Source organism: Phascolarctos cinereus, unplaced genomic scaffold (genome assembly GCF_003287225.1).
Source record: "Phascolarctos cinereus isolate Bilbo 61053 unplaced genomic scaffold, phaCin_HiC Scaffold_726;HRSCAF=1367, whole genome shotgun sequence".
NCBI lineage: Eukaryota > Metazoa > Chordata > Mammalia > Diprotodontia > Phascolarctidae > Phascolarctos > Phascolarctos cinereus.
In genome coordinates this window covers 48,078,602-48,103,655 of record NW_027556098.1, presented here as the reverse complement: position 1 = coordinate 48,103,655, position 25,054 = coordinate 48,078,602, and the positions used below count along the sequence as shown (strand labels likewise).

The window sequence follows — 25,054 nt, the reverse complement described above, 5'->3', positions numbered from 1 at the left end:
CTCTTCCCCTCCATTGTAAAAGCTTTTTCTTGTCTGTTTTATGTGATATAATTTACCCCATTCTACCTCTCCCTTTATGCTTCTCCCAGTGTAATCCTCTCTCACCCTTTAATTTTATTTTTTAGATATCGTCCTTTCATATTCAACTCATCATGTGCCCTCTGTGTGTGTGTGTATATATATGTATGTATGTATGTATGTATGTATATTCCCTTCACCTACCCTAATAATGAGAAAGGTCTTTTGAGTGACAAATATCATCTTTCCATGTAGGAATGTAAACAGTTCAACTTTAATAAGTCCCTTATGATTTTTCTTTCTTGTTTACCTTTTTATGCTTCTCTTAAGTCTTGCTATTTGAAAGTCAAATTTTCTATTTGGCTCTGGTCTTTTCATCAAGAATGCTTGAAAGTCCTCTATTTCATTGAATGTCTATTTCCTCTCTCCACCCCCCTTCCCACCTCCGGAAGGATTATACTCAGTTTTGCTGGGTAGTGATTCTTGGTTTTAATCCTAGCTCCTTTGACCTCTGAAATATCATATTCCAAGCCCTCCCAGCTGCTAAATCTTGTGATATCCTGATTGTGTTTCTACAATACTTGATTTGTTTCTTTCTGGCTGCTTGCAATATTTTCTCCTTGACTGGGAACTCTGGAATTTGGCTATAATATTCCTAGGAGTTTTCCTTTTGGGATCTCTTTCAGGAGGTGATAGGTGGATTCTTTCAACTTCTATTTTACCCTCTGGTTCTAAAATATCAGGGCAGTTTTCCTTGATGATTTCACAAAAAATGATGTCTAGGCTCTTTTTTTGATCATGTTTTTCAGATAGAGCAATAATTTTAAAATTTTCTGTCCTGGATCTATTTTCCAGGTCAGTTGTTTTTCCAATGAGATATTTCATACTGTCTTCTATTTTTTCATTCTTTTGGTTTTGTTTTATAATTTCTTGATTTCTCATAGAGTCATTAGCTTCCATTTGCTCCATTTTAATTTTTAAGGAATTATTTTCTTCAGTGAGCTTTTGGACTTCCTTTTCCATTTGGCCAATTCTGCTTTTTAAAGCATGCTTCTCATTGGGTTTTTTTGGACCTCTTTTGCCATTTGGGTTGGTCTATTTTTTAAGGTGTCATTTTCTTCAGTATTTTTTTTTTCGTCTCCTTTAGTAAGCTGTTGACCAATTTTTCATGATTTTCTTGTATCACTCTCATTTCTCTTCCCATTTTTTCCTCTACTTCTCTTACTTGCTTTTCAAAATCCTTTTTGAGCTCTTCCATGGCCTGAGACTAATTCATATTTTTCTTAGAGGCTTTGGATGTAGGAGCTTTGACTTTGCTATTTTCTGGTTGTATGTTTTCACCTTCTTTGTCACCAAAGTAAGATTCTATAGTTTCAGTTTTTTTTCTGCTATTTGCTCATGTTCCCAGCCAACTTGACTTTTTAACTCTTTGTTAAGGTAGGGATCTGCATCCAGTGTGGAGGGTGTACTGTCCCAAGCTTCAGAAGTTTTGTGTGGCTGTTTTCAGAGATGCTTCTAGGTACCTGTAAATTTTCAGTTCTTCCAAGATGGTATGATCAAAGGAGAGGTGTTTAGTCCTTTCCTGGCCTGAGTTCTGGTCTGTGAGTGACCACAAGCACTCTTTTCTGCCTTAGAACTGTGAGGAGGATTCCTTCTTCACTGTTGCCACAAGCTCTGCTTTACCAGCACTCCTCCTTGTCCCAAGACTACCACCCAGCACTCAACCCAGATCCAAGCACAGGCAAAGCAAGAGAATCCTGCATTAGTGCCAGCAAAGAAATCCTTGCAATCCCTCTCAGATCAGCCACTCATTCCCCCCACTGTCTGTGGGCTGAGCTCCAGAAGCAACTGCTGCCACTATGGCCACTGCCCTGGTGCTGCACTAGGGCTAGGGCAGGACCACTCCTCTCTCACCCAGGTCCAACAGACCTTTCCTACTGACTTTCTAAGGCGTCCTTCGTGTTTCTGTGTTGAGAAGTCTGGAAATTGCCACAGCTACCTGTGATTTAGTCTCCTGAGGCCTGAACTGTGCTCTTCTCCCAGCCTGGCATAACTGACCTTTCTTATCAATCATCCAGGCTGTCTTGAGCTGGAAATTTGTTTCTTTTTGTGGGTTCTGCTGCTCTAGAATTTGTTTAGAGTCATTTTTTACAGGTATTGGGAGGAGAGCCTAAGCAGGTCACTGCTTTTACTCCACCATCTTGGCTCAACCCCCCTACTTTGCTATATTTATTAATTGTTTCAACTAACTTTTTAGTTGAATCTTTAGAATTTTCAAGAATATCATCGTATCATCTGAAAAAAGAGATTTATTACCTCATTTCCTATTCTGATTCGTTCTATTTCTTTTTCTTCTCTTATTGCTATTGCTAGGATATCCAATACAATATTGAATAATACTGGTGACAATGGACATCTTTGTTTCACACCTAGGTTCAGAATATATGCACAAATATGTCAGCATAACAATTTACTTATAAAATTGAAGTTTCTTTCCCTTGTGTGGTTTGAATGAAATAAATGATGGTGAAGCCAATGTCAATTTAAAAAGCACTGTTAATCTTAACTTACATGACTCCTTTGAATTTTTTAACTAGAAAGGTTCATTCTGCAGTTAGATTTTTCCCTCCAACCTGTTGTCAAGAGCATCTAAATCAACTATACTTTAGATACAGACAGTAACAGCACAAAATATAGGAAAATGTAAATATTGTTGCTAAGATTAGAGCTATAGGGTTTGAGCTAGTTTTCACCATGTGACTTAGTTACTGGCAAAGCAAAATTAGAGTATCTGTACTAAATTGTATTAAGATCTGTTTTGTGAAAGTGTTATAGCAGAAATACCTAGAGAATCATCTCCAAGTAGCCAGCCCTTCTGGGAAGACCTACCCTCAGAGTTGCCATCAACTGGGAGCCACTCCATGAGAAGCTCCATGGCCACATGAATACCACGGATATCTGACATCTGGAGCTCAACTGAATATTAAATGGACACTGGGAGTGGGTTTCTAGGATACAAAGTCACTTGATGATTTTATTTATTACCAAAGGGGAACACCCCTAGTGGATTTTTGTCACTCTTACGCCCCAATAGGTGACTGCCTCTTCTGGTATTTTGCCTTGACCATAAAGGACCACCCTTTATTCTTTCTTAGCTCCAATCCATAAAATCCATAAAAATCCCTAGGTCTCTTTTGGATAGAAGGGGGGAATTGTGAGGATAATTTTGATAACGTTAACAATTTGGTCAGTATTTACTCAGTTCATTGTGTTTTACTAAGTATCAGTGATTGCTTTAGTGAGTCAGGTAGGACAGAATTAAGTTTGAGTTAGTTAATGCTGTCAGAATAGGAGTTATGTAGGTTAGAATTAACCCATTAAAAAATTTTTTTTGATTAAAAAAAATTTTTTTAATTAACCCATTTTGTATTGATGATTATATTACTCATATTTGGGTTAAGGGAAAGATTTATACTTTGTTAGTTAGGCCTATGTTAACTTGTGTTAGAAATAGAGGCAGAGATCTGGTGTATTAACACTGCCCCTCATGCTTATGAATGTATTATGGGAACTGTGCTCCAAAAAAAAATACAGTTTCCCTATGTTTCTCTTTTCTTTTTCACATAATGTTCATAGCTGCTTGTGGAAAGTCCCAGGGTCCTGTTAACTAAACACTGACTAAATGCTTGTGATTGATGGCATGTGGAAACCCTGATAACTAAACTTTGGTAACTGATGGACAATAACTAAACTTTGGTAATTGATGGATTAAGAGAAATCCCTTAGCCAATCATAAGATTTCCCCTGGGAACTGATTAATCATGAACTTGCAATGCCCATTAGTGTCCTTTGAAGATAATAAAACTCTACAGAAAATAAGACTTTACAGACTCTCTACAGAGAGTCTTGGATCCAATTGATTAGGGACCACTCTTCTCCCTGATAAACTGATATGTGCCTAGAGTTCTGCCTCAGTTGCATTTCTTGCATATTGTATTTTTTGGGGGTCGACATCAGATACAGAGAAGAGCATATGCTATGTCTAAATTCAAAAGTAGGAAAAGTAATAGTCTACAAACTGTAAGTTAGGTTGAATTTGATTCCTGGCAAAATTCCAGAATATATTATCAAAAGTATGGTCACTGAACATTTAGAAAAACACGTGGTGATCAGGCAGTTAAGTGGCAGCATGGCTTAATTAAGAATACATCATACCAAATTAACCTCATCCCCCCCCTTTTTTTTTAAAGGATTACTAATCATTTCCTATCCATTAAAACATGATCAGGTTCATTTTTTCTTATGTGATGTAATTCAATGCTTGCCATGTTCAGTTTCTTCTAATCCTTTTCTCAAAACATCTGGGATGCATAACTATGAGGCATACATACATATATATACATATATATGTATGAAGAAAAGGAAACAAGCATTTATTAAGTGTTCACTACATGATAGGTGTGCTGCACTAATAACTAGAGATACAAATAGAAGCAAAAAGTCCCTGCCTTCAAGAAACTTACATTCTAATTGGAGACAAAGGGGAGGTAAGAGGGTGAGGGATGTCAGGAAGGGAATGAAGACTGACCCGAGTCCCTACACAAAATAAGAGACTCCCAGGAGAATTTGCCAATAGGAAGATGTTTGACACTGAGAGAGCCATAGGAGTGGCTGGATGTTATGGGGAGAGGAAACCCTTGGTGCTGAGGAAAGTTCAAGGATGAGAAAGTATGGTTTTGAAGTTCAGGAACCAAGAACAACACTGGGAGGGTAATGGAGGCCAACCTAAGCCTCTACCGCCCCCCTCCCCCCCAACGAAGGCATCAGGACAAATTCACCGATAAGAGAAGAGGCAGGTCTTACAGAGGGATGTTCCATGTTAAGAAGGTTGCAGGGGTAACTGAATGATCCCCAGTGAGAAGGAAGCATTGAGGGGAGTTCCAGGATGAGAAAGTATGGTTTGGAAGTCCAGAAGCCAAGAACAGGGCTGAGAGGGGAATGCAGTCCACAAATCTTTGGCTTCTATCCTTCTCATCCTTATTGGCTCTTTTTTTTTAAACCCATTTTCACTTTTGAGGATTTGAGAAAGTATTCTCAATACTGCCACTGAGTACTGATTTAACTTGGAAGCCCTTACTGAGTTCTTCATAAAATTTTTCTACGTCTTCATCCTCTGCAACTTATGTTGGTATATAATCTGCAAGGACCTTTATTCTGGTTTGGCTACAAAAATGCTGATGCAGAGTAGATAGGTTCCAGTACACCAGGATGCTCAGAGGCTCACTTTCCTAATCTTTTGAAACTCACAAGGTCATAATATCCAATCTCTTCATCAGAAAAGGACAAATGCAGAGGCAAAGGCCTTACCCCTTAAAGCATTATCTCCCACCAGACATTGTTGACAAAGGAGTCAAACCAAAAGAGAGCAGCCAAAGAGAAAAATGTCCAAGACTCTAGTCAGAGAGGCTTGAAAAAAAAGCTTTACTGATGTTTCATTTTTACATTACAAACTTTTACAGATAACTCCCACTTCACAAGAGGTCTCTTAAAACGAAGTAACAGTTAAGTACAACAAATAATACAGCGACTTCATCTGAAAGTACATGCAACATTTCACATCTTTAGTAACTACACCTCTGTTTAAGAAAAAAAAAATCAAATATATTTTCTTTCCCTCCCCAAAACCACCCCATTGGGAAAAAAAAGAAAACCAAAAAAAAAAATTCTTATAATAGGAACTTAAGCAAATCAAATTCCTTCAATGGCTGTATACAAAAATATACATCATATTCTGCACCCTACACTCATCACATCTCTGTATGTTTTATCATAGGTCCTATGGAATCATGAATGATCATTGTACTCATCATAGTTATTACAGCTTTCAAAATTATTTGACGGTGTTATTAATGTTATTGTTATAGGTTGTCCTCTGAGTTCTGCACATTTCATTCTTCATCAATTTCTAAGAGTCCTCAAAATTGTTAATTTCTGTAGTACTGATGTTATGTATAATTTATTCTTTTGGCATAACTCTGCATCAATTCATCTAAGTCTTTCCATTTCTTTTTGAAGTAATCTATTTCCTTATGTCCAGTAGCACAGCAGTATTCCTTCACATTCATATGTATGACTTATTCAGTCATTCTTCAAGGACATCCCATTGGTTTCTAGCTTTTTTTTTTTTACCAACAGAAAAAAGAGTTGCTATAAATATTTTTACACATAAAGGATCCTTTACTCCTTCCTTGTCTTTAGGTAGTTTTGCCATTTTTATTATATTGGCACAGCTTACACGTAATGAATATTTTTCCAATTTAGGCCTATATTTCTGTAAACAGTTGTTTGTAGCTGTTTATATAGTTCTTATGTGTATCTTGGAAGGGGACTTTCAAGTAGTTTATACATTCTTTAATTATTTAAATTCAATGTGTCTTTCTAGTTTTCCTGCTGTTTTACTGGAATTATATAGAAATTTTGGTGATTTGTGTGGATTTGTTTTATATCCTGTAAGTTTGATGAAGTTATTGTATTTAACTCAATTTTTTAGTTGCCTCTCTAGGATTCTTTGAATATACCGTCATATCATCTACAAAAAGTGATAAATTTTTTCTTTCCCAAGATAATTCTATTCTTTTTCTTATTTTATTGCTAGGGATACCAATTCAAGAAGACGTGGTGACAGTGAACATCCTTGTTTCACCCTGAATTAACTGGAAAGGATTCATTTACCTCTTGTAAATACAGGTAGCTCTTGGTTTTAGATATATATTAATCATTTAAAGAAAAGTTCCATTTATTTCTCTATTAGTTCCATTAGGGATATTAGTCTATAGTTTTCTTTTTCTGTTTTGAATGTCCTTGTGTTATATCAAGGCCATATCTGTGTCATGAAAAGAATTGTGTAGGATCCATTTTGCAAATGATTTATATTATTTTTCAAATGTTTTCATAGATTTCACTTTTGAATCCATCTGGTCCTGGGTTTTTTCTTTTGGAAGTTCATTTATGATGTGTTCAATTTCTGCCAAATTGTGTTGTTTAAATTTTGTTTCTTGATTTGAGTATTTTATATTTTTGTAAATATTAATTTATCTGTCAGCTCTATTAACATGTAGTTGGGCAAAAATTTCTAATAACATCCTTTATTTCTTCTTCATTTGATGTGAATGCTCCTTTTTAATTTTTTATACTGGTAATTTGATTTTTCTCTTTCTTCTTTTTAATCAAATTAGCTAATGATTTAACTATTTTATTGTTTTTCTCTGTGGAGTTTTATTATATCAACTTTTTTTAGTTTTGTTAATTTCTTCTTAATTGTCTGAAATCATAATCATTACTCTTGTTTTTTTGTGTTCAGCTGAGGCATAACAGATTTTGCTCCAACCCCTTATTTTACACAATCCCTGTGTTAATCTTATTTTCAGGTGTGTTTCATTTAAACAACATACTGTTGGATTTTGCTTTTGTCCCATCTACTGACCTCTTCTGTTCATTGCATTCATATTCATAGTTATGATAGTTGTTTATTTCCCTCTATTCTGTTCTTTTATACTTTTTTCTTCTCTATATTCCTTACTTCCTGTTTAAGTTACTACCTTCTTTTTATTCCTTTTTTCTTCATTATCTCTTTTCTAAGCTTTGGGTTTGTTTTGCTTATGATTGATCCCTCCATGAATCTTCTCTCCCTCTTATATCCCCTTTTCCCATCCCTATTTTCTTCCTGGTTGTTAAATGCATTTCACACGTGTGTGTGTGTGTGTGTGTGTGTGTACTTTCTGCCCTCTTTTGAACAGTTTAAATGAAAGTGAAATTCAAGGGATCTGTGTTTCCTCCTACTTCTTCCATGTTTGTATATAGTTCTACTTGTATAGCCTGATTATATGTCTTAAGTTCCCCTATATTTTCTCCCATCTTTCCTTAATTTATCCTTCCCCTCTCTTTCCTTCTTACATCTTCAAGATATTTTAAAAAACTGTCATAGACCTTCTGTCCCAATTGATTATCTTCATGACCCCTTGTGACATTAGGGTTTTAAAAGAAACTTTTTAATATCTCCATTAGATTGCAAACAGTCTCTTCTGATGGTTCACTTCAACTTTTTATTTTTTCTTGATTTCTGAATTTATATTTCAGAGTTCCTTTTTAATTCTTTTTTTTCATCATTCATCAGGAATATTTGCTAGTCTTCTATTTCATTGAAGATATACTTTTTTTCTTTGTAGGATGATATTCATTTTTTTTGAGGGGGGCAAGGTGTTATTATTGGTTTTAGATCTCCATCTTCTGGATCTGATTCCATGTTCTCTGTTCTTTTAAATGATAGCTGCTAAATCTTGTACAATGCTGAGTGTAGTTCCTTGATATTTAGAATTATATCAGGAATGCAGAGTTCATTCAATATTAGGAAACTTTCAACATAACAGACTGTATCAATAATAAGAATAAAAATCATCTGATTACATCAGTAGATGTAGAAAAAACTTTTGACACTACAAAAACACTGGAAAGCAAGGATATATATGTATGTACATTTTTTTTCTTGCTATGATAACTAGTATCTATCTAAAATTAAGAACAATATATTTGCAATGGCAATAAATGAAAGGTGTTTCCATTAAAGATCAGTAAGAAAAGTAAGGATACCTAGGGTTACTACTATTATTTGATATAGTGCTAGAAAAGCTAATGTTAGCAATATTGTAAGGAAAAGAAAATGAGGGAATAAGCATTGACAAAAAGGAAACAAAATAATTGCTTTTTGTGGATAATATGATGGCTTAATGAGAGAACCCTAGAGAGTAAACTAAAAATTAACTGGAACAAGTAATGACTTTAGCAAAGTTGCAGGATATAAAATATATCCACATAAATCAACAGCATTCCTGTATATTACTATAAAACCCATCAAGAAAAAGTAGAAAAAGAAATTCCATTTAGGATAATTATGGAATATATACAACACTTGGGAATTTACCTATCAAAATATGTAGGAACTGTACAAACACAACTAAAAACACTTATAGAAATAAGGACAGACCTAAATAATTGGAGAAATATTGATTGCTCATAGGTAGGGCTAAGACCATATAATAAAAATGACAACAAATACTATCTAAATTCACTTACTTGTTAGTAAAGGATTACTTTATAGAAATAGAAAAAATAAAATTCTTCTAGAAAAAGAAAAGGTCAAGAATCTCCAGGAAATAACAGGGAAAAAAAGAGTTGAAAAGAAGTCTTCACAGTACCAGATCTTAAACTATGTTACAAAGCAGTGATTCATCAAAATAATACGAGACTGGTTAAAAAATAGAGAGGTCCATCAGATTAGGAACAAAAGCAAGAGTACAGTAGCCTAATATTTGAAAAAACCTCACTATTTCAGCTATTGGAATAATAACTCATTATCTGATAAAAACTGTTGGGAACAATGGAAAGCAGTCTAACAGAAAATAGGTCTAGAGTCATACCCTATACCGTTTACCAAGAAAAGTTCCCAATGGGCATATGACTTAGACATAGAAGTTAGCGTCATAAACAAATTGAAGGAGCATAAAAGAAATTATTTGTCAGATCTATAGATAGGGGAAGAGTTCATGACCAAACAAGAGATAGAAAAGATCATAGAAGCAAAATGGATAATTTTGATTACATAAAATTACAAAGTTTTTGTACAAATAAATCCAATGCAGCTAAAATTATAAGGGAAAAAGTAATCTGAAGGGGAAGAATCTGATATTGGTGTTATTTCCAAGACATATAAAAGACTATTTCAAATTTATAAGACTTAAAACCATTGGTCAATATAAAAAATGGAAAAAGGATATAAATAGCCAGTTTTTAGAGGAAGAAATCTTTTAATATCCATCTGAAAAATGTTCTAAATTTGTATGGAAATGCAAATTAAAGCAACTGAGGTTGGGTTATATCCTCACACCCATTGGATTGACAAAGATGACAGAAAAGGAAGATGTTGGTGGGATTGCAGGAAAAAAGGTACATTAACGTACTTTTGGTGGAGCTGTTAATTGAGCTAGCTGTTCTGGAAATCCATTTGGTATTATGTCCCCAAAGTTACCACATTGTGCCTGCCCTTTGGTCCAGGAATACCACTATTAGGTTTATGCCTTAAAAGAGATCAAAGAAAGATGGAAAGGACCTGTATGCATAAAAATATTTATTTTAACTCTTTTTGTGATAGTAAACTGGAAATGAAGGTGACTATTAATTGGGGAATGATTGAACAAACTGTGGTCTATGAATGGAGCAGAATACAATTGTCCCATAATACAACACACACACACACACCACACATTTTGTATAAAATATAGTACCATTTATGTATTTCATTCACACATGTGAATGAAATATATGTGAATACATATGAATGAAATATATAAATGGTACAATAAAAGACATAAATAGTTGCACAGGACAGAATCAGGAGAATAATTTATATAATAAATAAATAATATAGTAAAGACAAAGACTTAATAACTCAATGTAATAACCAACTCTGTGGTTTCAGAGGCTTGATCATGAAGCATGCTACCAGTGCAGGTGTGGTAGTGCATAACTGTAATTTTTGCTATCAGGGAACCTGAGGCTTCTATATCTCGGAGTTCTGAGCTGCAGTGGGTTAAAGGTGATTAAGTGTTTGCTCTAAGTCTGGTATCAATATAATGATGGCCCAAGGAGTAGGGGTCACCAGGCTGACTCAGGAGGGGCAAACTGGCCCAGGTCAGAAAAGTAGCAGTGCAGAGCTTTTGGGCTGATTAGGACTGTGAGTGCCCACTGCATCTCTAGCACGGGCAAGATAAAGAGATGCAGTTTGAAAAAACATTAAGCATGCTTATGTACCTGTTTGGAGAGAGGTGATATATTCAGGGTATAAAATGAAGACATTTTTTAGACATGCTCAATTTGGGAATTTGTTTTGCCTGACTATGCATATTTGTTACAAAACAAAATGTTTAGTGTTTTTTTTTTCAATGATGGTGAGGTGGGGGAATATAGATTTTTGTTTTTGCTTTATTTGGTGAGGCAATCGGGGTTAAGTGACTTGCCCAGGGTCACACAGCTAGTAAGTGTCAGGTGTCTGGACAGATTTGAACTCAGGCCCTCCTGACTCCAAGGCTGGAGCTCTTTCCACTGCGCCACCTAGCTGCCCCAAGTGAATACTGATTTTTGTTAAAAAACAACAAAGCAAAACAACTTTGAAGAGTTTCAGTAGTAGAGGGGATGGAAATTATATTTTATGGAGCTGAGAAATAACTGGGTGGTGAGAAAATGGATATCTTTCTAAGATGAGTTTGGCAGCAAACAGGCCCATGTAGATATGTGTGATGATAACCAGAGAAGGTCAATTGTAGAGTTTTAGGGATGAGGGAAACAGAACATGTTTGAGGGAAGGAAGATGATAATATAGAAGGGAGAGATTGAAGATGACAGAATGATGGATGAGTCCAATGTCACATATAGTTTCATATGCCAGTTGGTACCCCACAAGTAAGATGTATTTTTCTGCTTTACAATGAGGTGTCACCATCTTAGCGTGATTGATGGTTTGAAAACTGGAAATGGAAAATGGTAAAAGGGGTCAGGTGGCCAATAAAGGGCCATCCAAAGCTGTAGCCATACAAATGCTGGGAAAACAGCCAATGTGGGCAATAATAATATGGACTATTCACCTGCTCTACTTCTCTAGCTATTAGTGCTGTTAGAATGCTGTGGCACTTTAGGAAACCACTTGTATTTGTACACAGATTTCTTAGAACCAGTGGCAGGACAATGTAAATTAAGACCATTATATCACATCAAATAAACAGAAAATGGTCAGAGGAATGGGAGGAAGGGTGGAATGCAGAATAATTAGTCAAAATGATCATATCATGTGAGTCTTTTTAAATAGATATAAAAAATTTAGAAAACAGAATTTGTGCCAGGTGTGATGGTTCATGATCACTTGAACATGTTGCATTACTTGAGCTTGGGTGTTGATTAGGTAGGTCTTCATTAAGTCAGGCGAAACCCCTGGGGTAGGTTGGCATCATGTTGCCTAAGGAGGGGCAAACTGGCCCGAGTCAGAAAGAGAGTAGGTCAAGTCTTCGGTGTTGATCATCAGTGGGATCGAGTGGTGAGTAGTTGCTGCCTAAGCAGGATAGGGAGAAAGAGAAAAGGGAAGAAAGAAATGAAAAAAAGGAAAAAAAGAAAAAAAGGAAGGCAAGAAGAAAAGGAGAAAAGGAGAAAACAGAACTTCTAAGTTATTTGTTCTAAGTTATTTGTTGGAAACAATTATGCTTGTTTTTCCACAAAAGTGCATGTTAAAGGAGAGATAGTTTAGTTTTCTTATGAAGAACTCTGAAGCAGAAATGCTGATAAAAACTAACCACTCATTTTGAAGGATCTGTTGACAAGAATAAAGAGCTGGTCTGATTTCAAGCTTTTTTTTTTCCCCAAAGAGAGTGAGAATTAACAACACTTAGGTTGAAGTTACTCCTGTCACTCATTCACTTCTCCTGAAATATACTTGTTTCTGAATTATGTTTCCTACTAAGAGGAGTCAGAAAAAGCATTTTCTTAAGCTTTGTGGATACCAACGGCAGCCTGACACTTGGTAAGGTTTATGCAGTTGCTGCTGTGGTTCAGCAGTGGAATCAGTAGGACACTAGGGCCTCTGGCAGTGCATCAGTCACCTTGTCTGCTGGATTTCAAACTTTCTCCAGGAGAGTCTGGTATACTGAGAGACAATGCCCAGAAGAAAGCAAGAGGTGCTGAAGGTAGAAATCATTAAAATCCATGAAGACCCTCATAGTCTATAAATCATTTTATAAAGGTTTCTTAGAGCCCCAGATCCACCATTAACCCTAAGAACTTTCTGTTGATTTTGCGGCCTTTGGTAAGAATGGATTTCATTTTGTCTCCAGCACTTTTAGCAGAGTAGCTGGCACATGCTATGTGCTTAATAAATACTTGCTGATTGATTGAGTCCTAAAATCCTCACCCTCTGGCCATCTTCTTGTACTCTATTTTCTACCTCACACCTGGCACTCCAGCTCGCAAGGTGGAGCTTTGGGCTCCTGAGTGATGTATAGGATAGTGTGCTGGCCTTGGAATTACAAAGACCCAAGTTCAAATCTTGTTTCAGACACACACTAGCTGTGTGACCCTAGGTAAGTCCCTTAACCTCTCATAGTCTGTTTTTTCATTTGTAAAATGGGGATAGTAACAACTAAAGCACTATATACATTATAGTTATTGTTGTTATATCTAATTAATCAATCAATCAATCAATCAACATTTATTAAGTGCATACTATGTATCAGGCACCAGTAAGGGCAGATACAAAAAGAGATAACAGTCCTGGCCCTCAAGGAGCTTACAATCTAATGGGGGAGACAACGTGCCAACATATATACAAAGAAAGCTAGGTAAAAGATAAACAGGAAATAATTAACAGAGCCATTAACTAGAATTAAGAGGGTTAAGGAAGGCTTCCTATAGAGGGTGGTATTCTAATTGGGACTTAAAGGAAGCCAGGGAGTTCAGCAGTTACAGCAGAACAACGTTCCAGGCATGGTGTAAGCCAGAGAAAATGCCTGAAGTGGAGAGACGGAGTGTCATCTGTAGAATAGCCAGGAATAGTCATTTATAGAAGTACCTGGCCCCAAACTTAACATGTCCTAGCCATCGTCCTGCCATGTCACCTTGGTGTACCCATTATGGATTATTCCTTCTCTCTTTCCACTTCCTGCATAGAGAATATTAATCAAATAATCACCCCTAGAAAGAATATATTCATTAATTGCCCATGGCTTCCACTTAACAGCCCATAGACTTCTCAAAACAAAACACTCTACCCTGGCTACCACTTCCCTACATGTTATCTTCCTCTATTAGAACATAACTTGCTTCAGAGAAGGAACTGTCTTCTTGTATTTGTTCTAGATTCTAGTGTTTAGCACAATGCTTGGAATATAATAAATGCTTAATACATGTCCATTCATTCATTTTTCAGGTTTGCCAAGTCTGAAGGAAGGAAGACTATCTATAGCTGTAACCTGGAGCTTAAGTCTAGGCCTCTGTAAAATACTCCCCTCCTGAGGTGTGGTGAGAATTTGGAGAAGAGAGTTATTCTGGCTTTGAGAGAGCACACATTTGGTTCTAGGATTTCTTCAGAGATAGGTTATTGATGGGAGAGAAAGATTTTGGGAATCTGACATGTAAAGAAGCTGGAATACTGAGCTTGTCTTTATGCTCAGTTTGCCACACTTGAAACTTTAGGAAATCTCTTCAGGTAGAGCTGAGATATAAAAGAGTTCATCTACTCTGTGTATTGTTTGGTGTATTCTAATCTGTACAATTTCTCTAATTTCTGTTTACCATTAGTTTGGATAAATGGGCTCCATTATCATGGTCTTGGAGTAGCTAGCATTTGGTAGGGAGACAAGCTTTGAAACACTCCTTACCTGTTAAGGAACTTCAAACAGGAAAGGCAGTATGAACCCCAAAACTCATTCCTCTAGACTAGCAATAGAGGAGGTAGATAGATCTAATTCTAGTCTGGTATCCACACTCTGAGGAGAGAACAGAAAGAGTACCCTCCTAGTAGTAAAGTCTCCTTTGAAGAGGGGTGGATGAGATTCCATAAATATCAATTCATGACTCTCTGGGAAGAGCCACCTTTTGGCAAAAACAGTGCGTACATATAACCTATATGGGAGACACACACACACACACACACACACACACACACACACACACACACACACACACACACACACCCTCTTACATAGCCATCCTCAACTAGATCTTATGTTAATCTTAGAGGTAAAACTTTGCCAATCAAAGACATTCATAAATGACAACTGAGAAAAGTAAAATGGACTTGAGAGTCAGAAGAACTATTTTAAGTCCTTGCTTTGACACTAAAAGTGATAGGAGGGAGAGGACAGAAGAAATTCAATCAATTTATTAAGCAACTACTATGTATTAAGCACTAGACAGAACAGACCACTGGTTCACTTAACAATGTATTTCCTTTAACAGAGGCTGTTTTGAAGCTATTTAGCAATTCGAAATTTAATTCCCAATTGTGAGGAAAGTTTAATCACTCTTTTAAAGAAAGTATTAGAGATGGAGATACATTGATCTTCAGTCTGAGAAAAACAATGCATTAGTTCATTTTCTAGGTCAATCTTTTGAAGTGAATGGAAAAGTGCTTATTATATGGTAAAGCACTAGATTTTTTGGAGATATCTTTTGTTTTCACATTGCCAAGATTTTTGCCTGTATCTCTCAATGATACTGTTTATAATAAAGAATTTTTTAAAAAAGAGGAAGAGAAAAAAAATCAGCAACACTGATCCAATCAATGACAAAATATATACAGTATTTCATGCCTGTGGATTTTTCCCTACTGTGCTGCAAATGTCTTTAGCTCTTTTTTTGGGATCAAGCCTGTTCTATGCAATTTTGCAAAATTGACTGTTGTAGTGTACATTGTTTTCTTCGCTGTTTACCTCATTTTGTATCAGTTCATTTAAACTTTTTCATGTTTCTCTGTATTTATCATTCTTTTCTTCATAAGTACAGTATTATGCTATTACATTCATGCACCACAACTTTGTTTAGTCATTTCCCCAAAGCAATGGACATTTACTTTGCAGCTCTTTTCTACCACAGAAAGTGCAGCTACAAATATCTTGGTGTACATGGAACCTTTTTTGTCAACAATTTCCTTGGATTATGTGTCTAATAACATAGGTCAAAGGGTATGATCATTTTAGCTACTTTATTTGCATAATTCCAAATTTCCTTCCAGAATGATTGTACAACTCATAACTCCACCAATAATGAATTTTGCTGCTCCTGTCTTTCCACAACCCCTCCTTTTTTTTGGGAGGGGGGTGGGAATCTTTTGTCATTCTTTCCAATTTGCAGGGTATGAAGTGAAACCTCAAAGTTGTTTTGGTTTACATTTCTCTCATTATTAGTGATTTGGAGTATTCTTTCATGTTAATAGTTTGCAATTCTTTATAGAACTTTCCTTAACCATACCTACCTTTGTTCCTTTCTTTATCTTATTTTATTGATAGCATTCCTAGAACTATATAAAATAATAGGGAGGATAGTAGGCACTCTTGCTTTGTTGCGTATCTATTGGGAAAGTTTCTACTGTATCACCATTGTATATGATACATTTCTGGTTTTAGAGAAATATTTTTCATGATGCTAAAAAATGTCCCTCTATGGCTATACTTCGTGACTTAGATTATTTTTAAAGAATGAATGACTTGTATTTTATTAAAGGCTTTTTCTGTATCTAATGAGAAAACCATGTGGTTGTGGATTTTTTTTTATTATGATGATTATTTTGATTGTTTTCCTAATATTTAACCATCCCTGATTCCTTGAAATAAATCCAACTTGGTCATAATGATTTATTGGATGAATTGTGGTAGTCTAACAGGATATTTTAAAAGAATTTTTGAATCATATTCATTCAATGATATTGGTTTATGGTTTTCCTTTGCTTTAGCCTTCCCTGGTGTAGGTACTGGAACCTCATTTGTCTCATAAAAGGAGTCTGACAGAATATCTTCTCAGTTTCTGAGAAAAACTGTGTAGTACTTATTATTCTTGAAAAATTTGATAGAATTCTTCTGCAAATTCATCAGTACAATGAGTTTTTTCCTTTGGAAGTTCCTTTATGGCCATTTCTATCTTCTTTTCTGAGACTGATTTATTTAATACCTTTGAAGGCACTTCTTGATTTTGTGTTCTGAGTTTTGTTGGCTACTGCAGAATAGGTTTTGCAGAATTTTTTTTATTTCTTCAGGTTTTATTGTGATTTCACCATATTCACTTTGCTGATTTGATTTTCTAATCTCTTCATCTTAATCAGGTTGGTCAGATTTATCAACTTTATTAGTCTTTTAAAAGAACCTAGCTTTTAGTTTTATCAGTTCTGCAGTAGCTGTTTGCAATTTACCAATTTATCTATTTCTCCTGATTTTTAAGATTTCCTTTTGCTTATTTTGGGTTTGTTTCTAATTTTTTGAAATATATATTTAATTCATTAATCCTCTTTTTAAATTGTGCATAATAATGTGTGTATATTTATATATACACACGTGTGTGTGTGTGTGTGTGTGTGTCTCTTATCTCTATACCAAACCCCCACCCCAGGAATGCTTTATGTGCATCTCAGAAATGTGGTATATTGTCTCATTATCTCTTTCATATAATCATTAATTACTTCTTTGACTTATTCCTTGATCCTCTAGGTATTTAGGATTATGTTGTTGTCTCCATTTAGATCTTTTGTGCGTGTGTGAGACGGGGTGCTTGGGTGCTTGTGTCTGGGTGCTTGTACTTGGACCCCAATTTCTCCCTAGCCTCAGAAACACTGTCCCTGACAGTTTCTCCCCAGCCCAAGGACACTGTGCCTAGCAATTACTCATGAGTGGGCCCCAGCAAGACCCTTATCTCTCTCCCTGGTGCTGTTCCTAACAGCACCTGAAGGATTTATTAGTTTAAACTGGCTTTGCACTGGGTCATAAAGACATTCTTACCCACTACTATACTATCCTATCGCCCTACCTTATTATCTACATCCTGGGCTCCTCATTAACTGTATTCTAGACTTAAGACACATGTATACTCCCTACATCTATCTTGTCAAACAAGACACTGATTGGTGGCAGACTGGACAACTCTCAGTTACCCTGAACTCTGACTGACTTAGTGATGTAGCAGGCCTAAAACCACACCTCCATGTGGCCCCCCTTGTGGGCTTTTCCTAATGAATTCTGGGTTAAACGCCTGCGCAGTAGGTACAAGAAGTGCATGTTCTTTTAAGAACTGACCACTCCTTAACCACTCCCTAATCCCACCCCGAATCCCCTAGTTAGCATATTTGGCGCATGTTTTATTGTATTTTATCCTATATAAACTTTAACTATACCTCTCTAAGTTTGCAGGATCCTTTAAAAATCTTTGCCCACTGAAAAGCATAACAATGAACTTTGCCACCTTGGCTTAAAGAATGCTTGAGTCTGTGAATTCATTCCAGATGACCCATGTACTTCAGTCTTTGAGGGGTCACAACCTCTCAACCTTCAGCCCGCAACATGTGTGTGTGCACTTTCTTAATATGATATTCACTGTTATGGTATATAAAGAATAAATTAATATTCCTGCATTTTTATGTTTATTTGTAATTTCTATCCCAGCATATGGTCAATTTTTGTAGAAGTGCCATCAGATGATAAGAAATATGTTAAAAAATTCCTTAGTTGTCTTATTCAGAAGGTACCGTTAAGTCCTTTAGCTCTAATTTCTCCAGCAATTTTTTCAATTCTATAATTTTCCTTTTGCTTATGTTGTATTGGATGTCATTTCGCTTACTGTACTGGGCCAGTACAGTACAGTTCCTCTGAGAGAGGAACATTAAAGTCTCTTGCTATTATTGTACTGCTATCTTTGTCTTTGAGCAATTCAGTTAACTTTCTTGATCTCTTTCTCTGTATTCTGAACTTACACTTTTATTCCTGGTCTGCATACTTAGTTACTCTTTCTTTAGCTTCTTTGTGTTCCACAATAGTTTGAGTTTCCTCTTTTAAACAATTTCTGTTACTGACTTTATAGATCTTGTACTTTTACCTTTTTTGTGTGCTTTTGCCTCACTCTTAGCATCAATTCATGAGGGAGGCAAAGAGGATATAAACATTGCTCAATGACATGAATTTCTCTGTGTGTCATATTGTGCAGATCAATTCTGTCCCCTGGCACACCATGGTCATTTTCTTTCTCATTTGCCACATCATTTTTTCTGTGAGCCCATGTTCTACCACCCTTCTGGATGCTGGCTGCCCCAGAGGGGCTCTGATTTCCCTTTTCCTAAGAAAAGATGCTTTCCAGGGAGGTACAAGACTAGAAGAGGACACAGTCCTCCAGTGCACCAATGGAGATTAGACCATTTTTGTTTTTTTTGGCTAGGCAATGGGGTTAAGTGACTTGCCCAGGGTCTCACAGACAGTGTTATGTGTCTGAGGCCAGATTTGAACTCAGGTCCTCCTGAATCCAGGGTCATTGAATGCCTCCTACATGAAGTACAGATCTTCCTCTGAAAAGAAATCTACTTTTGTAAAGCTTCTTTAATGTACCACAAAAGGCCCAATCTCCTAGAATCCCAGCATTTTAAGATCAGGTCATTATTATGTGATCGAGAAGATAAGATGATTTAAAACATCAGAGAAGGGAAGTAAAACATTAACTAGTGAATACAAAAATGTTTAGGTGGTATTTATTTTAAAGGTTATTGGGTCAACAATCAGCACATTACAAGATTTCACTGGAATAAGAAAAATCTTTAAAATAGGTGCTCAATAAGCATTTATTGAGCAAATTCACTAAGTTTTCAATTTTCTACAAAGCAATTAGGTAAGAAATGAGCCCTAGTGGTTGAAACATTAATGTGAAAATTTATGAAATGTATTTAGAAGAGAAACCCATCAATTTCTTTCTTTCTTTCTTTCTTTCTTTCTTTCTTTCTTTCTTTCTTTCTTTCTTTCTTTCTTTCTTTCTTTCTTTCTTTCTTTCTTTCTTTCTTTCTTTCTTTCTCTTTCTTTCTTTTTTTTTTTGCAATCAGGGTTAGGTGACTTGCCAGGGTCACACAGCTAGTTAAGTGTTGTGTATTGTGTATCTGAGACTGGACTTGAACTCAAGCCCTCCTGATATCACGGCTGGAGCTCTATCCACTGTGCCACTTAGCTGCCCCAGACACCCACCAATTTCAAAAATAATGCAGACCACATTTAAAATGTGTTTTTTTCCCCCAACCATTCAAGTTTCAGAGAAATGGAATTTATTCAGGATTAACTGACAGTGTAGTTAAACTTTCTGCCTATAAATCACTAAATTCAAGATTTATTTCTTACCAGTTTTAGAAAGTTGTTTAGAAGTAAAATCTTCAAGTGGATTAATATGTCATATTAATATAGGCTGAACTTTTCCCTTCACCCAATACCTTGGCTGAGTGAAACATGAGGGCAACCATAATTATTTCCTTTCAGAGATATTTCATACTAGGGATGTGGTCTATATTTAGGAACAAATTTGGAAAGAGAACGATGGTGATGTTATTCAACCTTTGTTCTCCTCACAATGTGGTGAGCATAAAGAATAAACTTAATAATCACATGTGTGTGAAGAAATTCTACTCCTATTATTAAAGAACGAATTCCAAGTTCAGGGTTCTGGTAGCCTGTATATAACATATATAATCTATGCAATTTAGAGAACTAAGTATTTTTACTAATATTGAATAAAATATATTTCCAATAAAAATACAGGGGGAAGGAATATTAGGGAGATTATAAACTTATGCATAAAATCATTTTAGAAGAGACTCATGAAATAAAAAGCAAAGCTAAGCCTGGAATAGCTGAAAGAGGGTAAGACTAGAATTCTTCATCCAAAATCAAGGCTAATGCTTAAATATTTAGTATAGATTATAAAACCATGGCTTCCTCAAATTTACTTTTAATGTAGATTATGGTAAAGGAACAAAGCAGATAATCACATTTTCCCAACTATTAAGGGGAAAATGAGATGCTTTAACAGGCCAAGTTAGAAGTTGTAACTCAAAATACATTTCTTTTTTTTTTCTTTTTGGTGAGGCAATCGGGGTTAAGGGACTTGCCCAGAGTCACACAGCTAGTACGTGTCAAGTGGCCGAGGCCAGATTTGAACTCAGATCCTCCTGATTCCAGAGCCAGAGCTCTATCTACTGCACCATCTAGCTGCCCCTCAAAAATACATTTCTTAATGGAACCTTTCAATCCCTGAAGTGTCTCCCTCTGCAATAAAAACTCTGACACTAAATTTAGTCACTTTGCCATATATAAAGATATGATCAAAGAGTCACAGAACGTTAGAAGTGAAAAATCCTTAGAGACCATGAGTACATTTTACAGATGTGGAAAACTTACTTCATTTGCAGACATTGATTCCTTGTCCAAATTAGCAGTAAAAAAAAATCTTATATACCATTCATATGTTAAGCAGTAATCAGTCATTTTGTGATTGTGTACTATTGTGTAATACAATGATAGTTTTTCTTCAAATACATGTACTTGCTTCACATATTCATGTGTATTTTGTGTTTGTGATATAGTTATCTATGTTCAACATTAATATTTAGGGAACTTCTGGCTAAATGGAATAGCAGTAAGGTATTGTTAAATTTTAAGCAGGCCGGCCTGATCCACAAAGTGCAGGAAATTCTTCTGCTAACAGGACATATTCACGGCATGTTGGGCATGTACTTTGTTCTTTAAGCCACTGCTCAATACACTGAAAATAAGGGGAAAAATCCATAAATACCTGCCCATAACATTGTTCTCTCAACCCTGTTGGAGTGGGCATTTCTATTCACACTTAGGCATAGTGTCCTCACAGCCCAACCAGCTGATGTCACTTCTGAGCTCACACCTGACTTAGGGGCCCAATGCTCCCCATAGGAGCCATTTCTATCCAGGCAGGAAGCACACAAGAAGTTCCCAGAATAGTTTCTGCCTCAGAATTAGGTTACTTTATCAGGTGCTGACACTTTGAGTTACTTTTAAGGCTTCTTGGATCTCTGACTCATGGCCTCACTTTGACTGCACATTCTCCCAGTAGGCCTGACCCCAGGGCTTCTCCCTATCACACTGGTATGATTCTCTGATCTAACCCATTTATAAAGAGGAACCTGTCTCATAACTTCCAGTAAATAAATAAACACCTCGGCCTCTGGCCCTGATTGATTAAGTTGCGAGCAACTTAACCTTTTTAAGTCTCAGTTTCTTCATTTATAAAAGGAGGGGGGTTAGACTTAAATAATCTTTAAGATTCTTTCTAAATCTAATCCCTTTGCCCAATATTTAATTTACTATATAAACTAGAACAAATATATGCTTTCATTTTTTGGGTATATATATTCTATTTACAAATAGATTTTAATTTGTAACTGTAATTTTTAATTACAGAGTTGATAAAATTTATAATGGCAAGGTGGGCATTTGTTTTGCTTGACTACGCATGTTTATAAAAAGGGTTTTATTTTTCTTGCTTTCTCATTGGTAAGGGGGGAGAAGGCAGACTCTTGTTGATTGAAAAAAAATTAATTAAAAAAAGCCTGTAATAGTACTTCCTGACCTAAGCTTATTAACAAGGCCTCATGTGAAATTTATCAATCATAGAATTCTGGAACTAAAGAGGAACTCAGAATAGCATCTGGTCCATGTCTCTTGCTTTAGAGCTGAAGAAATAGGCTGAGAAAGCTGACCTGACTTGCCTGAAGATCACATGGCTAGTCAGAACCACATGTTCCAGACCAGCCATCCCTGCTGTAGATCCTAATGTCCTGAACACAGACAGAGCACTTTGCTATCTGGAAGGCTTCTAAACCTTCTTTATAAGAATACTATTTTTGAAAGACACAAGTGCAAATAACATGAAAATTAGTTTTTAAAAAATTTAGAACACTTAGATGCAGAGATGCATGCATGAATGCACACCTCCCCCAAATCACCCCCATTAAAGGAAATGAGACCTGGAATGCTAACAGTTGTTTTTCAATCAAATAGAGATCATACCCATTTATGAAACTGGTGCCCACAATCCATCTCACATACATGTTCCTGGTTTAGGTCTTCATAGCATATTATACAGGGATCATCACTGGAGGCCTGTGAAAACAAAGACATTCAAACATTGAAAAATAACTATAACATACATTTCTTGTCAGGAACTTCTTTCAAGCTTTCAATGAAATAAAATGTTATAATACAAATAACATTCATTTTTCAATAAAAGCTCTAAGGGCTGAATAGACCAAGCCTAGAAGTAAAAGTTTATAGTTGGGCTGAAGCCATTCTGTTTAAAAACCAACAAAAACCGGGGTAGCTAGGTGGCACAGTGGATAGAGCACTGGCCTTGGAGTCAGGAGGACCTGAGTTCAAATCCAGCCTTAGACACATAACACTCACTAGCTGTGTGACTCTGGGCAAGTCACTTAACCCTAATTGCCTCACCACAAAAACAAACAAATAAATAAATAAATACCAACAAAAACCCCCAACAAAAAAAGAGCAACAATAAAGGGAACTATTTTTGCTTATTAGAAAACCATATAGTTGCGTGGAAGGAAATAAAAGTGAGACTCACAGGGGAATCATTTGATTTTTGCCACTTTGACTTGGAGGGTCCTCCAACAACTAGCCAGGGTCTGCTGGCAACTGCTGGGGAAGTTGGGCCTATGGAGGGACTAGATACTGATACATTTTCTGCAGAATGTCTAAGACCAGAAGATTCAGCAGCAGCACTTGATACAGTCTTCACATCATTTTCTTGAACTGCCTAAAAAAAAAATTAGGAAAAAAAAAAAAGAAAACCAAACAAAGCATCAATATTACAAAAAATTTTTTTCCAACAGAGAATTCACGGCTTCTTATATTTTAAACTGGAGCAGTGTTAGTTATATTACAAAAATACATGCAAATAAAGTAAGAACCACTTACTGTATCTGAAATACTAACCGTTTTTTTATTCTGCTCATCTAGAATAAGTTCTGTTACACTTCTGACAATTTCATCAGACTCAGAACTTGCATCTATGGTTTTGTCTTCATCTTGTACTTTTTGGATAAAATTCAAAAGCTCAACACTGAAAGGGAAAGAAAGTGGTGACAAAGGAATAGCAGTCAGTGTTCTGAATCAGTAAGGTAATAGTCATTCAACAAATATTTGAAAGCTCCTATTTTGCACTTGTTCTTCACCTCTGCTTCATGGAGTCCCTTTCTTCCTTCAAGATGCAGCTGAAGCACCATCTTCTATGTGAGGCCTTTCCTGATTCTCCCAACAGGTGGTTTCCTGTTTACTTTATATTTACTTTTTACTTAAATATATTTGTCCTCTTCATGTTTGTTCTGCACATACTTATATACATACATGGCTCCCAGGTTAGAATGCAAACTTATTGAGAGTGAGGATTATTTATATCTTTTCCCCCAATGCCCAGCATAGCATCTGACACATAATATATGCTTAATAAATACCAGATGATTTTGGAGGAAAGACACTAGTAGTTGGGGCATTAAGGAAAAGCCTCATACATGTGGCTTACTATAATACTACTACTTACTACAGTAAGTAGGTGGCAGTTGATCTGGGCCTGGAAGAAAAGGTAGGGATTCTGAAAGACAGAGATAAGGAGGGAATAGATTCTCAAAAGAGGAGGCAGTCAACCATAGCAAAGGTATGCAGGTAGGAGATGAAGTGATTTGTAGGAGGAATAACAAGAAGGCCAGCTTGCCTAGATTGCAGGGTATATACTCAGTGAATAAATATTTGTTCTCCTACTATGTGCTAAGCACTCAGTATAAAAAGAAGCAAGACAGTTTCTGCCCTCAAGGATTTGACAATCTAATGAGGGAGACAGTATGTAAATTACCATGGACAAATAAGCAAGAGGATAAATGAAAAAAATAAAGAAGGCTCTAGAATTAAGAGAATTTGGGAAAAGTTTCTTGTGGATTTTAGTTGGGACTTAAGGAAGCCAGGGAAGCCAAGAGGCAGAGATTAGGAGGGAAAGCATTCCAGGGATGTGGGACAGCCAGAGAAAATGCCCAGGACTAAGAGATGGAGTGCCTGGTTCCTGGCACAGTAAGGAGGCCAGTGCCATTGGACCAAAGAGTGAGTGTAAGGAGTAAGATGTAAGAAGACTATAAAGGTGGGTGGGTGAGGGGGGGGCTAGGTTATGAAGAGCTTTGAACTCCAAACAGAGGATTCTGCATTTTATTCTGAAAGTGATAGAAAGCCACTAGAGTTTACTGGGTAGGAGTGTGTAACATGGTTGCATGTGTGCTTTAGGAAAATCACTTTGGTGGCTGGATGGAGGACAGGTCGGGGAGGGGGGGAGGCTTGAGGAAGACAGACCTATCTGCATGTCACTGCAGTAGTTAGTTCAACCTTGAGATAATAAGGGT

At 36.2% G+C, this 25,054-nt stretch overlaps 1 protein-coding gene across 5 annotated transcripts in view; it reads right to left on the bottom strand.

The window, feature by feature from the left end:
- Positions 1–25,054, bottom strand: part of TTC3 (tetratricopeptide repeat domain 3) — a 201,205-nt gene that overhangs the window by 28,042 nt on the left and 148,109 nt on the right. Inside the window, exons 43-47 of one of the 5 annotated variants that reach the window (XM_078146521.1) lie at positions 23,607–23,733; positions 23,236–23,427; positions 22,665–22,757; positions 14,490–14,597; positions 12,083–12,172 (exon numbers count right to left, since the gene is read on the bottom strand). In XM_078146521.1, the coding sequence (XP_078002647.1) occupies positions 14,535–14,597; positions 22,665–22,757; positions 23,236–23,427; positions 23,607–23,733 (475 nt within the window). In that variant the 3' untranslated portion in view covers positions 12,083–12,172; positions 14,490–14,534. Of the gene's footprint in view, positions 1–5,480; positions 12,173–14,489; positions 14,598–19,316; positions 21,382–22,664; positions 22,758–23,235; positions 23,428–23,606; positions 23,734–25,054 lie in introns of those variants that run through there. The other 4 variants (XM_078146524.1, XM_078146522.1, XM_020995827.2 and 1 more) reach the window with 4 other exon arrangements.